At 45.1% G+C, this 24,621-nt stretch overlaps 1 protein-coding gene across 2 annotated transcripts in view; it reads right to left on the bottom strand.

Annotated features, from left to right (window-relative positions):
- RASA3 (RAS p21 protein activator 3) overlaps window positions 1-24,621 on the bottom strand; it is a 121,486-nt gene that overhangs the window by 40,395 nt on the left and 56,470 nt on the right. For both annotated transcript variants that reach the window (XM_090258919.1, XM_090258920.1), the window contains exons 3-4: window positions 21,459-21,562; window positions 1,846-1,940 (exon numbers count right to left, since the gene is read on the bottom strand). In XM_090258919.1, coding sequence (XP_090115045.1) covers window positions 1,846-1,940; window positions 21,459-21,562 — 199 coding nt within the window. The remainder of the gene's footprint in view (window positions 1-1,845; window positions 1,941-21,458; window positions 21,563-24,621) is intronic.

Consider the following 24,621-nt stretch of genomic DNA (forward strand, 5'->3'; position numbering starts at 1 on the left):
ATGGGTCTTTCTTCACTAGTTTTAGTCTCTAAGTATAAATAGGAGAGCCCACCATTTGCCAATCATTATTCCCCTGTATACTTTTTGTGACTTCCTGTGAATCTCTCACCCTTTCAAAATTAAAAGTGAAAAAAAAAAGGCCAGAAAAAAGAAAAGCTACACTTGCCAATAAAATCCAATTTAAACCTGGGGTAGCACAGCGGGAATAACACGGTGAAGACTGCTGCAGGCTGCTTGCAGAAGCCGCTTTAATTATGGTGCCACAGGATGTGTTATTTAAGAATGAAAGTCATGGGGAAAATAGTCAAAATGAAAAGCAGGAATGGTTTCAGTTACAGAGTACCATTTCACAGCCCATCACTTCTGGAACCTTCTGTCTAAAGATGAGACTTCCAAGTCACCTGGACAGGTGACATTGGCTGTTGTATTCCAGATGTTATTGCTCACCTTTACTGTCAGAACTCTGCTTTTCAACTTTAGGCAGTTATTAGTTCTGCAGTAATTACAGTGTCTTCTAATTTACACGGCAGGTTTGGGCCTCTGGGTCAGAACTAATTAAGTGTGCAACACCATTACAATGCCTCCCTTTGGCTCAGCTCCTCAACCCTTCCTGCTGGCTGCCTCTTTGTTCGAATTTGTGGATCCATCTCAATGGCCTCCAGGGCACCACAGCCTCAGCAGGCAGAACCCCTGAACTCCTGGCCTTCACCCTCAGAGCTCTGCTGAGGCTGAGTTTGCAGGGGAAGCATGAGGACTGAGGGCCAGCCAGGCCTCTGAATGCTGCACGAGAAGCCCAGGAGTGGTGCATGCCAGGCAGGGCCAGAGGAATCCTACAGCAATGTGTCTCACACTGCCCGGCTGTTCACAAAACTCTGCTTTATAGGTGAGGAGACTGAGGTTTGGAGAGGCCCTCCGCAGGCATATTTCACTAGCAAGTGGGGGCACTGAGCTCTGAGCCAGGCCTGCCTGCGCCAGAGACCCTGTGCCCGGTCACGCACCCCTGCCAGGCCCTGGCATCTCACAGGACCCGCTGATGGGAACACTCGTGCATCTCAGCGTTAGGGCGCTGTGCTGTCCGGTCGTGGCTCCCAGTCTTGATTTCTAGACACTGCCATGGGACAGGCCTGACTGGAAACCACACAAATCAGGGTCACAAGAGAAGATGTGGCCACCCTCCCGACCAGCATTCAGGTGTGCTCCTAGACACTCAGCATGGGGAGTGACCCTGAGAAACAGGCAAGCCCAAGAGCAGTCTTATGGGGAAGGGTTAGGATCCTGGGTCCCTGCAGTCTCCCCTGCTAGGGAGGAAGCCCCAGTCCTGGGAGCGTAGCTCCTTCCACTGGATGGGGAGTGGCATGGGGGGTTCCTCAGTCCCAGTTAACATATTGCCCAGGCAAGCCAGGGTGAGCCCAGGACCCTTCAGACAATGGGCACTTCTTCAGAGCGGTCACTTCTTTTAGCTATGAATCCTTCTTTGCTGAGTGCAGGGAACTTGAAAACACACTTGGTGACTTCCCACAAACACCAGTGAGGTTCTATGTGCTGTTTTCACTTCATGGCTTTATGTTTTCTTATCCATATTGTCTCCTCACCCTCAAGTATGTTCTCGTTCTTTCACATTTTGTATTTTTAAAGCTGCTTCAATAATGCATGACAAAGAGTGACAATAATCAACTGATCAAACAAAATTAACAAGCCTATACTTACTGTAAATAAAAGGACACAATTTGCTAACGATTATTCCCTGTTAAGACCAAAACTCTGTATCTATTTCTTTAACCACAATCCAAGTGTATTCCATTTCCAAAGACCTCCTGGGTTCCATGGCTCTGCCAAGGGTCCCACCTGAACTTCTGAGTCAGCGTCGACATGCTGCAGCTGGAACCAGGTGTCTCTGTTATGGTACTTCTGCAAGTCTTCCTTCTGAATGGCCACCTTCCCTAAAACCAACAATGCAGAGGAAGAGTAGTCATGAGAGGGAACAAATCGTCCAGACCCAGCAAGGTTCATAAGCACGTGTCACTTCATTTCACTGCCAATTATTTCGAACGGTATAATCCAAAATAGATAATCAGATAAACTGATAACACCACAGTGTCTTCCTTCCACTAGGAAGTTGCCCATGTCCCACTCCAGTGGTGGAACACACACCACCTGTCACTTCCCCAGCTGTCACAGGCCTTCCTGTTCTCACACGGGAGCACAGCCTGGCTGTGGACAGGGCCCACCTCATATGAGAATTTTCACTATTTGCATGTTATCCAAGGCGGTTTTAGTGAGTGGGGGCACTAGACGGGGGTTATTTCCTATGGGTGACAAAACAGCTCTGCACATGTGCAGTGAACTCCTCAAGACCTGGAGGAATATAGGATGGGGATGGGAGAGGGAGCACTGAAGGCAGTCACTGGGACACACGGGCAGTGAGAGCCAGCCATGCAACGTTACTGTCACCTCCTCCTACCTCGACAGCCACGCTGCAAAGTAGGGACAGGGCAGTGTGTGCTTGGTAAGGCTTTGATGAGGATTTCTTGGAAATGGGTATGTATGTGTGTGTACTTGTATGAGCTATAGCTTAGAATATGTGTGTGCACATTTAGCTTATATAGTGTGCGCGTATGTATGTGTGAATTTAGCTTAATCTTAGCATACAATGTATATATGTATAGTAAGCTTACATAGTATGTGCATGCTATGTATGTGTGTGTATGTAGTCAGCTTATGTAATATGCATGTGTGTATATTAGCTTACACAGCATGTGTATATATCAGGCCCATAGTCACGGTGGCACACATGTATACTCAGGTTCCTTCACAGCAACAACAAAAACTGAGGATGCAGCTGCAACAAACCACTGCCCTCCTACTGCCCACTTAGGTCTATGAATCAATGTCTCTCCAAGTGTGATCACAGGCCACCTACATCGAAACACCTGGAGTATTTTCTAAAATGGAAGTTACTGGGCCCGATTCCAGATAGAGGAAACAATTTCTAGTGTGGGCTCCTGGAATCTTTGTTTTCACAAGAGGCCCAGGGAACTTCTGTGGGCCTCAAAGTTTGAGGTTGTACACTCTAGATAGCTTTATGTTCCTCACACAGTCTTGGTACTTTGGAGCTAGAATTTCAATAAAAATACACATGCAAATATATGTATTGATATATGTATTGTGTATTTTATATGCAGCTTCTGTTTCCCTGCCTTTCTTCCATTATTTCTTCTTCCCCAAACATCCTCACCCCACGAGGTCCCCCTCACACAAGAGCCTACTGGGGCCTCTACCCAATCAGCTCCACGATGAGAGATTTAAGGAAAAGAAGAGGACACTCTGTTGTTTGGTCTTGTGTGAACTCAGAACATGCCACCCCCCAAAATGCCACTTTGGCATTAGGATTATTTGAGCTAGAAACAAGTGAGAATCAAAAGATTCAGGAAAAAGGACCAGCACCACCCCTGCCCCAAGCTTCTCTTATATGACAACGAGCAGAAACTGATGAGAAATGGGGGCTGCCCTGAATCCCTCACCCAGGACGTCTTATAGCCATGAAGAAGATGGAAAGTCGGCACCAACGTGGTCCTGCACAAAAGACCTACTCCATTCATTTCCCCATATATTTATTGCCCTGCAGTCTGCCAACCTTGGGGCCTAAAACCTTTTCCTTTTGTCTTGTCCCTTCTCTTGTTCCTTTGCGAAGACGCCAAACCCACCCAAGCCTAAGTGACTCTTGAGTTACTCATTGTGGAAGTTTCTCCCCTGTGATGTGTGCTGCAGATGTTAATGAACTATCTGTTTCTCTCTTGTTAATCTGTATTCTGTCAGTCTAATTTTACAGGGCCCCAGTCGCAGAACTTCAGTGGGCAGAGAAGAAGATTTTCTCTGATGGTCTTCACACCTTTTTCTGAGAACTCAATCAGAGACATGCCCACCAGCACAGATGGAACATTTGAAAGGCAGAACAAACAGGAAAAAGCTGATGCACATGTGGGAGGGTGAAGGCGTCCAGTGAATCAGGATAATTTGCTTCCATTCCAAACGATAGCCTTGCTGGATAGAGTAATCTCGGTTGTAGGTTGCTTTTCATCACATCGAGTACTGCTTGCCAGTCCCTTCCTGCATGCAAAGTGCCCTCTTATAGTCACCCCTGTAGGCAACTCTCCGCCTCTCTCTTGCTGCCCCCAGGACTGTCTTTATCTTTCACCTTTGGCATCTCAATCATGATGCATCCTGGTGTGGTCCCCTCTGGGTCCAGCTCACCCGGGACCCTCCATGCTTCCCAGACCTGTATGTCCATCTCCTTTGAAAAATTTGGGAAGTTTTCCTCATTTTTTTCAATTTCTTCTTCCTCATTCTGCACTGGTTGACTATTTTTTTCTTCCTTATGTTCCAAATCATTGATTTGAACCCCAGTTTCCTTCCCTTCACCATTGGTTTTGTGTGGATTTTCCTTTGTTTCACAGGATGATTTGCTTCCACTGACGCCTGCCTTCAGTCTCAATCTCTCCATCATCGTGACATTCGTTACTTCAGCATGTTTACATCGCCTCATATTCTCAAAGGGAAGGAAACTGCGCACTCCCCACATTGCAAAAGAGGAGACTTGGGAAACACCTTGGAATCATCCAACCAGGACTCCTCGGTTCAAGGCCAGTCAATTCCACACAGCCAGTACTTTTGTCCACCTGTGAACTGGACATGGCACATAAGCACTTCAAGGGTCAATACCATTTCCCACGTCAACTCACTGGTTCAGTTCTCATGGGGCAGAGCCACCTGGAGCCAAATGCTGCCCAGCCACACACTACATAATGGATTAAGCAAATGCACACAGTGAAAGTCAGCAGGTAGGAGAGCAAAACAGATAGATACAGGAAACACGCAGCAGACACAGGCTGCTGAAAAAATACACTCCACAGAAGTTCAGAGACCCAAATTACAGGCCACGTGGTATTTCCTCCAATGTGCATCAAGTTACAAGGGCAGAATGGCTCCCTGAGGGCTCATCGCAGGCTCCTCCCCACACTTCAGTTCTCCCCTTCCTCCACAAACTGCCTTGCTTGGCAGGCATCCCACTGAGGCCCTGCCACCTCAGCACACCTGGTCACCAGAAAGAACAGCCCCCAAGAGAAGGCTCCTTCCTCTCTGCTTGGCTCCATCCTTTCTGGCCCAATGGGAATATGGTTTTGAGTCTTGCAAGAATAAAGCCACATGAAACAAAAAATTTCTTGGAATTGAATCAGGAAACATATTTCATTGAAAAAAATTTTTAAATATTCGGACTCTGTGATTAGTTCACTGGGTGAAAGGATTATGTTTGAAGTTAGAAATGTTAAGTACTTGCAAAGCTTTTATGAGCTTTAACTGTAATAGGGAGGAGTCGTGTATTTAATGCTTACATGAATCGCACAATTTAAACATCATTACTCTTTATTTTTGGAAGGACTTAATGTAATAAATTAAGTAGGTAATACAGGAACACAGCACAAAATGTGAAACATTCAAAAGAACATAAAATACAGACAAGAGTAAGTTTCTCTTTCGCCTGCTACACAGTTCCTGACCCAAGGGTCACCTCTGTCACCGGCTTCCAGTCTGTCCTTCTAGAGATCTATCACATTCAAGAATATACAAATATGTACTTTTAAAACATGTTTATTAGTGTTTCTAAATGCTGTTCTGAGAGAATACTTGATCCACAACCGTAACGTCTACTCAAACGTCTGAATCTGCAGAGCTGCCCCAACCTATCAGAGTGACTGACGCCAAAGGTGGCCAGGCCACTCCAGGCCTCACTTTCTCATTTGGACCCAGTAGGTGCTGCCTGCCTTTCACCACTAAAAATCCCGCAGATTTTATTTCCTCTGGTGGGTGCCGTGCCCATCATGGTCTGTTCAGAAGACAGAGCACATCAAGTAGTTCAATAAAAGGCAAGTGATGTGGGAAACCAGGTAGGGAGGCATCAGAGGATATGGAAGGAGGGTCAATAATCAGAGTGAAACCTGCAGGAAGGACAACCAAGATTAGACTTAATGAGGGACAGTCCAACGTTTCCTCAAGATTGAACCAGTGGAAGAAAAGTTTGTTCTCATCGCTCCTGTTCAACCTGGTATCCTAGCCAGAGTGTGAAGGCAAGAGAAAGAAACAAGTGCACACAGACTGAAAAGGAAGAAATAAAAGTCTTTGTTCACAGACTCCACAGGAAAATCTACAAGACAAGCTAGTAGAATAGGCATGTTTAGTAAGGCCACAGAACACAAAGTTAATGCATAAAAACCAATTGTATTTGTTCATATGAGCAATGACAAAAAAAATGAAATGAAAAAACTTAACAGTATCTTTCACAAAATGATGCTTTTATTGATTGTAATTTTGGTGTACTACCTAAAAAAAATATCTTTGTCTATACCATCAAAAACAAAACACATAAGGATAAATATATAAAACATGTGTGTGCAATGTGTGCAAATGTACACGCTGAAAACACGCTGCAAACACTGATGAAGGAAATTAAAGACGGCTCAAGTGCATGGGAAGATATGCCATGTTGAAGGATCTGAAAACTAAAATTTTGTTAAGATGTTAATTCTCCCCTAATTAACCTACATATCAAAGTAACAGCAGTCATTTTGGAAATTAAGAAGCTGATTAAACATCAGAAAAATGCAAATCAAAACCACAATGAGATACCACCTCACACCTGTCAGAATGACTATCATCAATAAATCAACAAACAAGCGCTGGTGAGGATGTGCAGAAAGGGAACCCTCTTGCACTATTGGTAGGAACGCAGATTGGTAAAACCATTAAGGAAAACAATGTGGAGGTGCCTCAGAAAATTAAAAATGTAATTGTCTTAATACCCAGTAATTCCACTTTGGGGAATATACCTAAAGAAATTTGAAACACTAATTTGAAAAACTACGTGCACCCCTATGTTCTTTATAGCATTATTTACAATAGCCAAGATTAGGAAGCAGCCCAAGTGTCCATCAGTAGATGAGTCTAAGATAAAAAAGCTGTGGTACATTTACACAATGGGATACTACTCAGCCGTAAAAACGAAGGAAATCTTAACTTTTGTTACAGCATGAATGGACCTAGAGAGTATTATAATAAGTGAAATAAGCCAGTCAGAGAAAAACAAATACTGTATTATCTCACATGTGGAATCTAATAAGCAAATTAAACAAAGAAACAAAACAGAAACAGACTCATAGAGAACAGACTGCTGTCAGAGGGGAAGGGCTGACAGCTGGAGGGCTGGGGGAAAAATGTGAAGGGATTAAACAGTCCACACTGGTTGTAGCCACGGAGATGAGAGTTGCAGCAAGGAGACTGTAGTTAATAATGCTGAGATAATGGGTACGGGGCCCAGTGGGTGCTTGAGGTAGGGGGGACCACTCTATAGAGTGCATGTTTTTTCAGCCACTTGGCTGTATATAGATATCTGAAATCGGTGCAGAATGGTATTGAATGTAAACTATGGTTGAAAAAAAATATTTTTAAGAAGCCAATTAAAAAATGCAAATGACAGTTCAGAGGTCCTAGAAGATCAAAACGAGTTTGGAAAAGAACAAAGCTGCCGGCACCCTGATTGAACACACCCTCCCCCCTGGACTAGAACCCGCAGGGGCACATACGCGGCGGCACCGGGAAAACCTAAAGGGGAGTATGGGCTCCTCTCGGTGCGATGCCAACAGATCAGACACTGGAAGCCACAAGAAGCCGGTGAGACTGTGCTCACTTCTGTGACACAAATTTATACCCTAGAACTTTACTCCTCATGCTGGCAACAACATAATTACTAGCCATAACTTTAAATTATTTCTGGAGATTCAGACAGCCACTTATTTTTACAGCTGTAAAAACGATGCTGAAAACATCTCAGTCCAATTGCACGCTGACACACCATAATTTAAAAGCCACCAAGAATGGCTAAGCCATGATTTTGCTGGTTATCTGCAAAAATAGCAGGTACCTTACACAGAATAATTAATAAAGAAATTATTTGATTATTTTGAGGAGAAATAATCCCAGAACCAACTTGATCTGGTTCTTTCATTAAAATGTACAAAAATATTTTAAAATTTATTTTTCCTTAAGATTACCACTCAAAAAAGTTGTCATGTGCCTCCAAGAGTTACGGGGCGGGTGCTGGCTCGGAGCTGCTCTGCCTCGGGCTGGCCTGAAGTGTGTGGTTCTTGACTTCATGCGGGAAATATCTCACAGCATGAATCCAAGTGATTTTGACAGTACATTTATTAAGTCTGGGGACACTGAAACAAAGGAAAGACTTAGGGTGCAAGAAGTAACAGGAGAGCCTAGGCAGGGCTGCTTTGACTAGAAGAGTTATAGGAAAGGAGTGAGCCAAGGTGAGGCTGCTGTTAGCTCACCAGAAGTCAGAGAAAAGGGGGCCCCGGAGACCGGATCGGGGGTAAGCCCAGGTCGAGCTGCCACTGCCCACTTCTCCCCTGGGTGCAAGTCTCCTTGGGACCCTTAGAGTTTAGGGGGAAAAACGTTCATGCCCAGGGAGAGGCATGGGAGTGCTCTAGAGCAGCGGTCCCCAACCTTTTTGGCACCAGACACAGGTTTTGTGGAAGACAATTTTTCCACAGAAGGGGGTGGTGGTGGACAGCAGCCTGAGAGCTCAGGTTAGCTTCCAGCTTCACCGGCTCTTACTCACTGTTCACCTCCTGTTGCCTGTATGGTGGTGGTCAAGGGAACGACAGGGAGCAGAGTTCAGGCGATTTTCACTGGCAGTCCTGCTCCTAACGGGCCATACCAGTCCATGGTTGGGGGGGGGGGGGGCACACTGGGGACCTGTGCTCTAGAGTGAGCCCATGCTGGGTCTTTGTTCTGAGGGCTCTATCTTTTTTCTGTGGGTGAGAATCTTAGGAAAAGGTTTTAGTGGAATATTCATTAGCTTTCTGGGTGCACTTTTAAAAGTCTATTTCATTGATTATGCTATTACAGTTGTCTCAATTTTTCCCCCTAACCCCCTTCTGCCAGGTATTCCACTTCCCTCCAACAATCCCACCCCCACCCCCTTAGTTCATGTCCATGGGTTGTGCATGTAAGTTCTTCAGCTTCTCCATTTTCTATACTATTCTTAACATCCCCATCTATTTTGTACCTATCAATTATGTTTCTTAATCCCTGCACCATTTCCCCATTTCTCCCTCTTTTCCCTCCTCGCTGACAACCCTCCAAATGATCTCCATATCTATGATTCTGTTCCTATTCTAGTTGTTTGCTTAGTTTGTTTTTTTTTTTTTATTTTTAAGATTCTGTTGTTGATAGCTCTGAGTTTGTTGTCATTTTAATGTTCATAGTTTTAATCCTCTTTTCCTTAAATAAGTCCCTTTAACATTTCATATAATAAGGGCTTGGTGATGATGAACTCCTTTAGCTTTACCTTGTCTGGGAAGCATGTCATCTGCCCTTCTCTTCTAAATAATAGCTTTGCTGGATAGAGGAATCTTGGTTGTAGGACCTTGCTTTTTTTGATCACTTTAAATACCTCTTGCCAGTCCCTTCTTGCCTGCAAAGTTTCTTTTGAGAAATCAGCTAACAGTCTTACGGGAACTCCTTTGTAGGTAAGTCTCTTCTTTCCTCTTCATGCTTTTAAGATTCTCTCTTTATCTTTAACCTTTGGCATTTTAATTATGATGTGTCTTACTGTGGTCCTCTCTGGGTCTAGCTTGTTTGAGACTCTCTGTGCTTCCAGGACTTATACGTCTATTTCCTTCACCAAATTAGGGAAATTTTCCTTTCTTATTTTTTCATATAAGTTTTCAAATTCTTGCTCTTCCTCTTCTCCTTCTGGCATCCCTATGATTCAGATGTTGGCATCTTTAAAGTTGTCCCAGAGGTTCCTAAGCCTCTCCTCATTTCTTTCAATTCTTGTTTCTTCATTCTGTACCGGTTGACTGTTTATTTCTTCCTTATGTTCCAAATCGTTGATCTGAACCCTGGCTTTCTTTCACTCTTGGTTTCATGTGGATTTTCCTTCATTTCACTTAGCACACACAGCCTTCGCTTCTTCCCTTATGCATTTGTCATACTCAAGCATTTCTGTCAAGTCTGTGAGCATCATTATCACCAATGTTTTGAACTGTGTGTCTGTTGGGTTGGCTATCTCCTCATCGCTTAGTTCTTCAATTGGAACCTCGACCGCTCCCTCTTTTGAGCCATACTTCTCTGTCTCCTCAACTTGACCACCTCCTGTGTTTGCCTGAGTCTTAGGTAGAGCTATCGCTCCTGTTATGTTGTAAGGGGTAGAGCCTTAGGTACTTGTCAGTACATGGTGACCCGTTTCACCATGTTGTGATGCTGTATATGGTGGGGGGATCAGAGAAGAAACCATGCCACTTGCTCAGCACTCGCCCCTTTTCCAGGCACTTCTTCCACTTTCCCTTTAGGACTGGCTCCCCTCTAGCTGTTGCCCTGGTTGTGGTTCCCAGAGTGGATGGATTTGCAAATGTTCTAGGACCATTAGGGCCCTCTAAACAAACACACTCTGCTGAGGCTGGCAGTTTCTTCCTCCACCCCTCCGCCCCAACAGGTTTTCATAGTCAGAAGCAATGAGGCTTTATTTTTCTCCGCACTGGAGCCATGAGCTGCACGGTCTGGTCTGGGGCTGGAATTGCTCCCCAGGTGTCCACCCGACTTTCATAATGTGTGACTGCTCTTTCCATTGGCCTGCCACTGCCGCTGCCTCTGCTGCTGCTGGCGCCACACCACTTCCTCTCCACCCTGTCTCTGCCCCACTTACCTGTCTGGATGAGTACTTCTTATTTATATCTTTGTTTGTTGGACTTCCATGCAGCTAGATTTTCTGGAACTTCTGGTTGTCTCTAGTTCTGAGATAGTTGTATTCCTTCTTAGTTGTGGAGGAAGACACAGCGTGTCTGTCTATGCCTCCATCTTGGTCAGAAGTCTGTTTTTAGTTTTATTTTGTTTGTTTGTTTTTGAGATTTCTTTTAAGTATATTTTATTGATTACGTTGTTACAGTAGTTCCAATTTTTTTCCCCTTTGCTTCGCTCTGCCCAGTAACCCCCTTCCCTCCAGCAATCCCACCTCCACTTAGTTCATGTGCATGGGTTCTGCATATAACGTCTTTGTCTTCAGCCTTTCCTATACTATTTTTAACATCCCTGTCTATTTTGTACCAGCTGATTATGCTTCTTAGTCCCTGCACCATTTCCCCATTTCTCCCCCTCACCCCTCCCAGCTGATAACCCTCCAAATGATTCCCATACCTATGATTCTGTTCCTATTCTGGTTTGCTTAGTTGGATTATGTTTTTATTTTTTTAGATTTAGTTGTTGGTAATTGTGAGTTTGTTGTCATTTTAGTGTTCATAGTTTTGATCTTCTTTTTCTTAAGAAAGTCCCTTTGACATTTCATATAATAAAGGCTTGGTGATGATGAATTCCTTTAGCTTCACCTTGTCTGGGAAGCACTTCACCTATCCCTCCATTCCAAATGATAGCCTTGCTGGATAAAGTAATCTTGGATATAGGTTTCTTTTCATCACATTGAATACTGCTTGCCAGTCCCTTCCTGCCTGCAAAGTGTCCTCTGAGAAATCAGATGACAGTACTATAGGCATCCCCCTATAGGCAACTCTCTGCCTCCCTCTTGCTAACCCAAGGACTCTCTCTTTATCTTTCAACTTTGGCATCTCAGTCATGATGCTTCCTGGTGTGGTCCCCTCTGGGTCCAGCTTGCCCGGGACCCTCCATGCTTCCCGGACCCCTATGTCCATCTCCTTCGCAAAATTTGGGAAGTTTTCTGTTTTTTTTTTCAATTCTTTCTTCCTCATTCTGCACTGGTTGACTATTTTTTTTCTTCCTTATGTTCCAAATAATTGATTTGAATCCCGGTTTCCTTCCCTTCACTATTGATTGTGTGGGGATTTTCCTTTGTTTCACTAAGCATAGCCTTCACTTCTCTTATGTGTTTGCCATACTCGAGCATATCTGTCAACCCTGTGAGCATCTTTATCACCAGTGTTTTGAATTCTGCGTCTGTTAGGTTGTCTATCTCCTCATCTTTTATGTTGGCTATCTCCTCCCTGCTTAATTCTCCCACTGGAACCTTGATCCGTTTCCTTTTTTGGGCCATACTTCTCTGTCTCCTCATTCTGACAGGCTACTGTGTTTGTTTGCCTCTGCGTCCCAGGCAGAGCTGTCGCTCCTGTTACGTTGTAAAGGGCAGAGCCTTAGGGATTTGTCAATACAGGGTGACCTATTTCACCACATTGCGGCACTGTATGTGCGGGCGGGGTCTGAGAGGGAACAATGCTGCCTGCCCAGCACTCGGCCCTCTTCCAGGCACCTCTCCCACTTCTGCTCCGGGCTGGTGCACCTCTCAATGCTGCCCAGGCTGTCATTCCCAGAGTGGGTGGGTCTGCGGACATTCTAGGACCATGGGGGCCCATTAAACAAGCGGACTCCGCTGAGACTGGCAGTTTCTGCCTCCACCCCAACCCCCACTGTTCTGCATAGTCAGAGGCAATGAGGCTTGATTTTCCCTGGTGCTGGGACTGTGGGCTGCGAGGTCCGGTGAGGAACTGGGAACACTCCCCATGTGTCCCTCCTGACTTTTTAAAATGTGTAACTGCACTTTCTGCTGGCCTGCCACTGCTGCCGCTGCCTCTGCCACCGCCGCTGCTGCTACCACTGCTGCCACCACCACACCACCTCCTCTCTGCTCCAGCTCCACCCCTCCCACCTGTCTGGATGCGCACCCCTTCTCTATATCCCTGTTTGCTGGACTTTCATGCAGCTTGATCCTCTGCAACCCCCGGCCGTCTCCAGTCCTGAGTAGTTGTATTCCTTCCTAGTTGTGGAGGGAGACACAGCCTGTCTGTCTATCCCTCCATCCCGGCCGGAAGTTGTGTTTTTAGTTTTGAGGTAGCTGTATTTCTTCTTATTGTTGTGGAGGGTGGCAAAGCATGTCTATCTATGCCTCCATCTTGGCCAGAAGTCTCTGATCTCCTTTTTCTTAAGTCCCTTTAACATTTCATATAATAAGGGCTTAGTGATGATGAACTCCTTTAGCTTTACCTTGTCTGGGAAGCACTTCATCTGCCCTTCCATTCTAAATGATAGCTTTGCTGGATAGAATAATCTTGGTTGTAGGTCCTTGCTTTTCATCACTTTGAATACTTCTGGCCTGCAGTTTCTCTTGAGAAATCAGCTGACAGTCTTATGGGAACTCCTTTGTAGGAAACTCTCTACTTTTCTCTTGTTGCTTTTAAGATTCTCTTTATCTTTAACCTTTGACATTTTAATTACAATGTGTCTTGGTGTGGTCCTTTTTGGGTCCAACTTGTTCGGGACTCTGTGCTTCCTGGACTTTTATGTCTGTTTCCATTGCCATATTAGGGAATTTTCCTTTTGTTATTTTTTAAAATAAATTTTCAGTTTGTTGCTCTTCCTCTTCTTCTTCTGGCACCCCTATGATTCAGATGTTGGTACTTTTGGAGATTTCCCAGAGTCTTCTTATTCTCTCCTTGCTTTTTGAATTCTTGTTTCTTCATTCTGTTCTGGTTGAATGTTTATTTCTTCCTTATGTTCCAAACTGTTGATTTGAACCCAGCTTCCTTCCCTTTACTGTTTGTTCCCTATGGATTTTTCTTTGTTTCACTTAATGTAGCCCTTATTTCTTCCTTTATGCTTTTGCTATATTCAATGAGTTCTCTGAGCACCCTTATCACCAGTGTTTTGAACTCCACATCTGATAGGCTGGCTATCTCCATTTCACTTAGTTCTTTTTCTGGGGTTTTGTTCTGTTCTTTTGGGCCACATTTCTTTGTCTTTCAATTTGGCAGCCTTCCTGTATTTGCTTCTGTGTAGTAGGTAGAACTGCTTTCTCACCCTGTCTTAGCGCACCTGTTAAGTTGTATGGGGCAGAGCCTTAGATAATCACCAGGGTGGGGCAACCCAATTCACTACTTTGTGGCTCTTTGTGGGCAGAGGGGTCGGAGAGGGGACAATGCCACTGCCTGGCTGCTCGAGGCTTGCTTGGCACTCGACCATTTCCAGTCCCTTCAACCACTTCCCGTATGTAACTGGCGCCCATCTATCTATTGCCCTGATGGTGGTTTCCAGAGTGGGTCAGTTTTCATATGTTTTAAAATTATGTTCCCCCTTTAAACAGACTCTCCTGAGAGACTAGCAGTTTCTTCCGCCACCCCAACCCCCACTGGTTTTCACAACCAGATATTATGAGGTTTTATTTTCCCAGCGCTGGAACCCTGGGCTGCACAGTCTGGCCTGGGGCTGAGATCACTCACTCTCCAGGTATCCCCCTAACCCGATTTTTATCCACCGCACATGAATGTGGGACTGCCTGTTCCACCAGCTACTGCCTTGCCGCCACCATACCACGTCCTCTCCATCCTGGCTCGCCGGCTCCGCCTCTCCTATCCATTTGGATGAATATGGCTTATTTAAATCCTTGTCTATCAGACTTCCATTTTTAATATGATGTATCAAAATGAGCACATAGTGGGTTTGGGAATATTCTTTGGTCTGTTATACTATTTTATCTTGAATCTGTCTGGCATTTAATGGGGTTTTTGTTATTTGTTCTCCTGACTTCATCTGTTCTTGGGTTAGCTGGTACAAATGACTTAATTGGATCTCTGTTCTCTATCTCCCAAACCAAGGAGATTAAAGCTGTGCATTCTCTGGCTAGGAAGGAGAGGTATGAACCATTCACTCTAAAGGGTCCTTGGTTAAGGGAGATAGGGTCTTGCAATTCACCAGCTGGTTGTAAGTCACTCTGTTTAGCTTTGTTTTATTTTCTTGTCTCAGTTTCCCCATTCCACTTGCCCAGGAATTTTCCTAGCTTCTTAATATCTTGCCTCATAAGGATTAGTCAAGTTCCTCTTCATTCTAATATAAGCTGAGCCAGTTACTCAGACTGATACTGTATCTCCCCATATTCACTTCCACCTGTCATACTGGTGAGTCCAATGCAGCCTCAATATCACTGGGTAAAATGCCAGCTTCTAACCAGACAGCTTAAGACTCTATACTTCTGCTCTTCCCTCTCCTGCTTTCTTCCAACCCTCAAGGACAGGGATTGGGAGCAATTGGGAGAGATTGAGCCCACAACTGAGGTTCAGGGGGAGTCCCTCATTAGAACAATCATGAAGGGCTTCAATGTCAGGCTAAGGGTTTGGGAGTCAACCTGGTGGCCAAGGGAGCCCTGCAGGACCTCAGCAGTGGACTCCAATGGTCAGATATGAATTTCAGACCTATCACCCCAATAGAGATATGTGAGGTATGGCTGCCATCAAGATCTGGAAAGCACATGCAGTTAACTTGCAAACCCTTCTTCATCGGTTGCTTCAGAGTTGAGGATTCTATTGGGAAACTCCTATCACAATTCCATATTAAAATGAAGTCAAATGTGAATTATCCAGGTTCCTATGAGATCTATGCCACATAGTTCCCAATCTTCAATCACAGCAGTTTCCAAGGATGTTATCAGTTGGCAATGCCCCACCCCAAACTCATGAATCATCATCTGCATTTGAACAAGCATGTGAAGCTCTGATCCATACTGCCAAAAGCACCACCAAAGGCATGGATCATTCCTTCATAAGCACCACCTTGTGCCACTTCAGCACCAAAGCTGCCTTTAGACTTTTTGAATTTGAATTTCTTATCTGTCATGTAGAAGCTCACCACCCAGGTATCTTCACTGGCCTGGGAAACCAGTAGGGCTGGTGCCCATGAGGTGGCTCCCACCAGAAGAGACACAAGCCGAAAGCTTTTGGTGGGAGAGGATGAGTACTCCCTTTCCACCAACAAGCTCTGCAGAAGTAGGTCTCCTGGGCCTTAGGGTCTCATCTGCCACCTGTTTCCTGTGCCTGCACAGAGCTACCCACTTTAAGGGGAAGCAAATCTACTGCAAGGCGCTGGTGTTTGGATGTAGACACTCAATAAGGAAGTGTTCCACAATTACATGATTCCATTCCAATAAAGGGGAGATGTGTGTCAGGGGCTAGAACAGATATAAATGGGGGTGGGGAATCCAGGACGACTCCTGAGTTATGGTTTACACCAAGTGAATTTTTGGTGGTGAGACTTAGATGGAGCTGAGAAATGGTAGACAGTGGTGGTAGAAGGTGGTGGGTGGTGGAAGAGGAATCGTGGACCAAGGAACAGGACAAGGGCTTTAGGATGGTGGATGGTACATGATGAGGGGAGGAGGTGGAGGACAGACGGTGATTGGTGGGTGGGTAGGTGATGAGTTGAAGGTGGTGGATGGTGATGGTGGGTAGCAGTAGTGCTGATGAGGAATGGTAGATAATGGGTGGTGGTAGCTGGTAGCTGGTAGGTGATGGATGGAGGGTAGTAGAAGACAAATGAACGGCAGATGGTAAGTGGTGGACATTACATGACGGGTAAAGGGTGGTGGGTGGTGATGGTGGATGATGGGTAGTAGTGGATGCCAGGTGATGAGTGCAGGGTGGTAGAGGACAGATAGTGAATGATGAATGGTAGGTGGTGAATGGTACATGAGGGGAGGGTGGTGGATGGTGACAGCGAACTGCAGCGAGGGGATGGTAGTGGTGGGTCACGGAGGGTGATATCTTGTTCTGACACAAATAGCACATTCTTGCGTCATCACCACCTCCCACCCACCCTCCACCGCCACCATCATCCACTACTATTCCAGCCCCATCTATGTCCCACTGTCCGCCATCCAACTGGCATTGTAAACCCATAACCAGGGGTCATCCTGGACTTTTCCACCCCTTCTCCATCAGGCTCTCCATTCAATCAACTACAGCCTCTAAATACAGGCAATGAAGCATACTCTAAAATAAGGTCAAGAGCTCAGTGACAAAGACCTGAGAACCTGGCTGCCAACGTCTGAATACCAGCTCTACCACCTAAAAGCTGTGTGACTTGTCTGTACCAGTTTTCTCATCTGAAAAATGCCCCTACTTCACAGAGTTATGAAAATGAGTCAATATTTGTAAAGCACCTAGAACAATGCCTGCACATAGTAAATGCTATGTAAGTATTTGTCATAGAGATAAATAAGAAGTACATGCCCCAGATACTTCAATTTACACCACTCCTCCTTTCCTACAACATGATTCCTGCTAGATTGTTCAGGAATAAACAGGCAGCACCTTCCATCCTTCCAGAGTAAGAGTATGGAAGATGGAAGAAATGAAGAGAACAAAATGCAACTCACTGACACACCAGATGGCTCATTAAAGCTGGATGATGGGATGAACTTCTTAGGATCCAATACTAATCTACATCCATCCAAAATGTTTTTAGTATAAGCAACAGAGTTCACTTAAGTCTCAACACATGAATGCTTAATAAAACTTTCATTAAGTTTTATTTTGCAGCTAAGCCACCCTAGCCAAAATAAAACAAGAATCAACACGTCCTCCGCCTGTACAAAGGTTCCTCACTGCCCCGCCTGTCTTTTTTCTTCTTCTTTTTTTTTAAAAAAAACTAAACCCTAGGTTTGTACTGCCTTGGAAGCCTTATTCATCCAACTTTGATAAGAGGCATTGCGATGGCTCATGGAGATGACTCAGGGGGAGGAAATAAGCCACACACGTGGACTAAAGGAGAAATTCACATGTGGACCAAGATCCTAAAAAGGAAAACAGGGTCAAGGAGAGAAGGAAATGATGATGCATGAGATCAGAAAGGGAGGAAGGGGAGGGGAGGCAGGGAAGGTGTGAGAGAGGGGAGGGGAGGGCTTCTAAGGCACCGCCCTTCTCTGCCCACCAGGGAACAAACGGAGAGCAGAGCAGGGGGATATGTTTGTCACTCTCTCCAGCCCCCCATTCCTGCTGTAGACACAGCGGGTCTGGTGATTCTGGTTAAAAAGGTGACTACTTGTCTCCCTTCCTCCAGTCAGGGTGCTTGGTTTAGGAACACTTTCACACTCACACTGCAGGGGGATGGTGTCCAAAGTCCCAGAGAAAGCAGAAATCTAAATGCTTGATTCAAATATGAAAGGTTCAGAATTCAATTCTGCAGAGGCTTGTGTCACACATTGGGCAGGAAGAAATGAGACTCAGAGTAAGAGTGCGTTCGGGGGATGATGGGCAGAACCCGCTGAGGAGTCTTCATGGGATGACTCATACAGGGGTAGACACACCTTTCTCCTCCCATGTCTCCTCTAACACTGGTACTCGCTGCTCTACAAGTGTAATAGGAATTGTTTAACTTGCTGTCTCACCAGCTGTGTCTTTAGACAACTGTCTTATTCTCTCTGAGCCTCAGTTTCTTCTTGATATAGCAAGTGGAGGCAATATCTACTTCCTGGGGTTAATACAAAAGACAAATGGCATGCTTTTATGCCCATTAAAACACTCAGCACAGTGCTTGGCATATGTAAGCATTCAGTACATGTTAGTTTTCTTCTAATGGTAAATGGCACCCTGAGGAACTTGATAATATGGAACTCTAGGTTCAGCCCCTGAAGATCTGGATTCACCAGCATGGGTCGGGGCCCAGGTATCAGGATGTTAACACTCTCCCCAGTAGCAAAGGAGGAGCATGCTGCCTGAGGATAGACAGCATGCGGGCTCGTCACTGCAGGACTAGTCAGGTTAAGAAAACTGAGACATTAAAAAGGCTTCTAGTGTTAAAAGGGTGTGACAGGTAGACTATGCAGGTGGAGGCCCGCAGAGGTACACAAGCAGGGTTCTATGCATGTGTATGAATGGACATGTGAGTGTGTTTATGTTGACACAGCTAGAAAGGCCATTGTGGACGTTGAGAAGTTAAGCCCAGAGAACAACTGGGTCAGATTTATGAAAGGTCTTGAATGCATCCTACAAAGTATGAACTTCCTTCTCCAGACCAAATCAGGCAGTGTGGCCTCAAACTTGGAAATTAAAAAATAAAAATGAATCAGGCTCTAAAAGGGAAACATATCACTACAGAAAAGGGTTTCTTAAGATGGGAAGCTATCTGTAAAACACACTGAATTTCTAAAATGGAATAAATATGATGCATGGAGGTATTTTCAGAAATTGTCCATTCTGCCCTGACTGATTTGGCTCAGTTGGTTGGGCATCATCCTGCAAAGTGAAAGGTCACTGGTTGGATTCCTGGTCAGGGCACATGCCTGGGCTGCAGGTTTGGTTCCCAGTCAGGGTGCATACAAGAAGCAACTGACCGATGTTCTCTCGCACACCAATGTTTCTCTCCCTCTCTTCCTCCAGGCAGGAAGGGACTGGCAAGCAGTATTCAATGTGATGAAAAGCAACCTACAACCAAGATTACTCTATCCAGCAAAGCTATCATTTAGAATGGAAGGGCAGATGAAGTGCTTCCCAGACAAGGTGAAGCTAAAGGAGCTCATCATCACCAAGCCATTATTATATCAAATGTCAAAGGGACTTACTTAAGAAAAAGAAGATCAAAACTATGAACACTAAAACGACAACAAACTCACAACTATCAACAACTGAATCTAAAAAGTAAAACCAAAATGCAACTAAGCAAACCAGAATAGGAACAGAATCATAGGTATGGGGATCATTTGGAGGGTTATCAGCTGGGAGGGTGGAGGAGGAGATATGAAGAAATGGTGCAGGGATTAAGTAGCATAATCGGTTGGGACAAAATAGACAGGGGAATGTTAAGAATAATATAGGAGAGGGTGAAGCCGAAGAACTTATATGCACGACCCATGGACGTGAACGAAGTTGGGGGAGGACTGCTGGAGGGAAGGAGGGTACTGGGCAGAGGGGAGCAAAGGGGGAAAAATTGGAAGTACTATAACAACATAAGCAATAAAATATACTTTAAAAAAATGAAAGTGCTTACACATGAAAAAAATACATATATTTTTTAAGTAAAAAAACCTGTCCATTCTCTCAACAAAGGTTTACTGATGGCCTCCTAAGCCAAAGCCAGATGTTGAGGACAGACACGATGGAGTTAGTCGTTTCTGGGCCCTAATTTTTGAAAGTGCAGTGGGGTGCCAGTGGTCGGCTTTAAACTGAAAGGAGATGCTTATGGCCCATACGTAGAGAAGGCAGCTCTGGTAGCCACGGAATGGAGGGAAGGGTATAAAGGCCAGGCTCTGAGACCTGCAGGCTACAGTCCAAGTAAGCGAAGGCTCAGTATAGGGTGACGTGGCTGCACCCGGCAGGAACTGATCTCCAAGTCCTGGCAGGTCAGCTAGGAGAGGAGGAAGCAGCAGGTACAGGGTTTATCCAGCCATTAGGAACCTTTGACAGCCACCCTGAATTCAACATGATGCATCAGGGATGCCTCAAGACAACCACAGGATGTCCTGTGGGGCAGCTGGACCTCCAGGTTGAGAGCTAATAGGGTAGCGGAAAAACCGCCAGAGGCCTGGGAGTAAGAGCCTGTGTGAGGCCAAGAGGCTGAGGAAGGGCTGCAGGGAGGTGGCCCACTCTCCCAAGTGCTGCTGGGAGTCCACTGCAGCCTGGATGAAAAACATTTCTACTGGCTACATGGGTAACCTGCCCAAGTGGCCTGAGCAGTGTGTGGGAGCTGGTCAGAACGCCCGAAGCACGATCGAGAGGAAAGACGATGAACAGCATGCATGACTCAAGTGAACTTCAGATTCAAAGTACTCTATCCAATAGCCTCCCCACCCCCTCCGCCCCGCCCAGGAAAGGCCAAGGCCACAGCACTGATGTTACATGGTGCTTGGATTCCAGCAACTACAACCATGCCATGTTTAGCTCTTCAATTATATTTTTGGGGCCTCAGTAAACATGAATAGGGACACAGGTGCACTCCTGAACTCGGGAAGCTTCTTTGCTATTCCACACCTGTCCTCCTCATTCAGGTTGAGCCTCACCCTCTCCAAGAGTCCCCCACTTAAAAATGTTAGTGCCTTTGAGAGCACCCCAATACTTCTGAGATCCCTGGCATCCCTGAGAGCACCCCAATGCCTCTGAGGACCCCAACACATCTAAGGACACAACAATACTTCTGAGAATGCCCCGATACCTCTCAGAGCATCCCAATACCTTTGAGAGAGCCCCAATACCATCCTGTTCCCTACAGAAGGGTGTTGGGAGTCAGGAACAGGAGCAGCCTGGGGATGATGGGAGGGTTTTCCTCTGACACTGGCCCCTTGGTGGAGCCCTTGGGAGTCGTTTGAGGACAGGTTTGCGGGTTGCTGTACCCTAGCCTTAAAGGACAGCTCCAAAACCTTTGCTGGAGTGTTCTGGTCTTTCCCATGTGATCTTATGCAGCGAAGCCCCTCCACATGCTGCCAGAGCAGGACTCAGGCAGTCTGTCCCAGGCCTGGCATCCCCCAGCACAGCCAGAAACGCCAGGCTAAAAATGCTGACCGACTCTGTTACCTCAGAACAGGATGCCTGGAAGGGATGCTCCACTTATATCAGAATGGGACCCCATCCAGAAGAGGCAGAGATAAATAAGAAAACATCCATTTAGGTACCTACCTATGATTGAATCCCTCCGGAAAACGTCTCTATCGAAAATGTAGAATGACAGGTGACGAAAGCTCCGAGGAATTTCACAGTAGAAGTCTTCTCCATAGAAGGGGCTGGACAGATAAACAGAATGAGCACCATTAGAGTCTGTGAGGTAATGGCCGTGTCATCAGCAGTCACATGGGTGTCATGGTGGGGCTGCAGACTAAGCACCCACCTTGGGGACACACATGCCGTTTTATTTTTAAATGCTCCACAAACATGCCATTCTGCGTTTTTGCTTGTAAGACATGAAATCACACTTTCTCAGTTGGGATAAAAATGAACTCAAGAGTAAGCAGGCTGTAAAACTCTTCACAGATGTGGCCCCAGCATCTAAGGCAGGTCACGGTAAATCAGCGATTTTCAACCTTTTTATCTCACGGCAGACATAAACTATTAAAGATCTGCAGCACATCAAAAAATGGATTATATTTTTTGCTGATGTGACCAAAAAAAAAAAAGGTATAATTTTGATCTGTTCACACCAGACAGCTATTGTTGTGTTGACTGTTATCTTTTTTTTTTTTTTTTAATTTGACAGTCTAAGGGAAAAGAGGTCAGTGCCCCTGACTGAACAGTTAGGTGTTGCATGTTTTAAAAATTCTCGCAGCACACCAGCTGAAAAACACTGTGTTAAACAAATGAATTGCTGTGCTGATTGGATGTCAGCTCAGGGAAGCCAGGGAGCTTGACACAGATCATGGCGTTAACAAAACTGTGTCTATTTCATGTGTCCAGGTTTAACCAAATGCTCCAGGACTGCTAATCATTTTGAGGGTCTGGGTAGCAGGTGGCAGGACACACTTGGCATTCCAGTTTCAGAGAGTGCATAGTGTTCTCCTTTATCCAGAAATTAGGGTGAGATCCCAACTGGGAGACCATTTGCACCTCACTCCAGAGAGAGGAGCTTCACCCACCACAGCCAACCCTCTACACAGACCCCGAGGCTCATTCACCCACAGATGGAGACTCAAAGTAAAATGCAAACTCTAATTGAGGGGCCAGAACCCCTGGACCATCCTGGCCAGACACAGGCTGAGGTTAGCAGACGCTGGGTCCTGGAAGCCATGGTGAATATACACAGAACATGGCACCAGCCAAACCTGCACCCACCGGTTAGGAAACGGAGCAGTTACTTCAGCACACACACCTACAAGTACCTTGGAACCTGGCATGATTCCACTGTCATGCCCATTCATGGCTAAGGTCCAACAGAGGAAACAGAACAGGCCAAGTAAAAACTAAAACAGTACGTAACATTGTTAGGAGAAAGAGGGATATAGCCTCCTGACCAAGTATGAAACGAGATAAAAAAAGAATTAATACCATGAGTGTCTCCCAGTGAAAGTTTATTGTGAGGGACACAGGCATGCCGATAGGAAAGGAAGGGGGGAGGGCAGGATCAGTTCCCAACTAAGAGAGCTCCAGGGCCACATTTTATCAACTTGGAGAAGCCACCCCCTCCCAATAGTAGCATCTCTGGACTCAAAATGTATCCTGTAATCAATGTCAGGAAGGATTGTTTCATAGATTAATTAGCGTTGCTTTTTCTTAGTGCACATAAAATAATTGTACATCCCGTAATTGACAAATGTCACAGATTCCATAAGCTACAGTATTTTTGATGGCACAACTTGCTGTCACTTGAAGGTTACTAGCACAAAGAACTGGAGCTTTGAGGAGCTACAGGATCATTGGGGGGAGGAGGGGGAGAAGCAAAGAAGCCATCATAGGAGGCAGGCATGACGGGAAAGTGAAAACCAGTTCAGAAGGGAAGGCGTGCAGTGTGGAGGAGAGGAAAGCAGCAGGCAAGGAGGGAACCGAACAAGTCTGGGGTTCAGAGTGGGCCCACAGTGGGCACTGACCATGCTTGGGCCCACAGACAGCTGAGTCAGGGAGAGAGGGTCAGTGAGGAGGAAAGGGCTGAGAGAGGCAGGAAACCAACAGGTCTGACAGCTCATGTCAGAAACCCAGAAACCAAACCCAGTGCTGATTCCTCCAGCTGGAAAGGCAAAAGACGCACAATGGCCAGCACATGCTTGAGAAGGAAAAGCAAAGTGGATGACTCACAGTTCCAGGCTTCAAAATTTACTGCACAGTAATAGTAATCAAAACAGTGTGGTCCTATCCCAGAGACAGAGAAACCCTTACCTCACCCATATACAAAAGTTAACTCAAAGTAATCACACACCCAGCTGCAAGGGCTAAAACTATAACTATCTAGAAATAAGTCTTTGCAAGTCATGTATCTGACACAAAAACTTATATCCAGACTACCAAAAAAACAAACAAACAATTTTACAGCACAAAAAGAAGATAAGTAATTCATCTGAAAATCAAGCAAAAGATTTGAACAGATATATCACCAAAGAAGACAAAAGACCCACAAGCATATTAAAAAAATGTTTAACATCATTAGCCATCTGGGAAATGCAAATTAATTGACAAGATATCACTTCACACCCACTAGGATGGCTACAGTAAAAAGGATGACAAATAACAAGTGTTGGGTAGGGTGTGGAGAAAGTGGAACCCTCGTACATTGCTGGTGGAAATGCAAAATAGTGCAGCCACATAAGAAACAGTTTGGCAGGGTCTTAAAAAGTAAAACAGAGAGTGGCCACAGGACCCAGTAATTCCCCTCCTAAGTATATACCCAAAAGAAATGAAAATGTGTCCACACAAAAACATGCACATGAATGTTCCCAGCAGCACTATTCACAACAGTCAAAAGGAGGAAACAACCCAGATGTCCACCAAGTGACAAATGCAAAAATAAAATCTGGTAAATTCATACAATGAATTCCTATTTGGTGATTTAAAAGAAAAAAGAAAAAAGTACTTATAAATGCTAGAACAATGAACCTCAGAAGCATGCTAAGCGAAAGAATCCAGATGCAAAAAACAAAAAAACAAAAAACAAAAAAAAACCCACTTTTGGATATTCCATTTATATGAAATGTCCAGAAAAAGCAGATATATATACAAAGCAGGTCAGTGAATGCAAGAGGCTAGAGGTGGAAGGGGCGTAACTGCTAAGGGCTCTTCTTCAGTGCTTTAAAATGGATTATGCTGACAATGACAGCTCTGTAACTTTACTAAAAATCACTCAATTGTATAGTTTTTAAAA

The sequence above is a fragment of the Furipterus horrens genome, unplaced genomic scaffold (assembly GCF_987537825.1).
Source record: "Furipterus horrens unplaced genomic scaffold, mFurHor1.1.pri manual_scaffold_12, whole genome shotgun sequence".
Taxonomy (NCBI): domain Eukaryota; kingdom Metazoa; phylum Chordata; class Mammalia; order Chiroptera; family Furipteridae; genus Furipterus; species Furipterus horrens.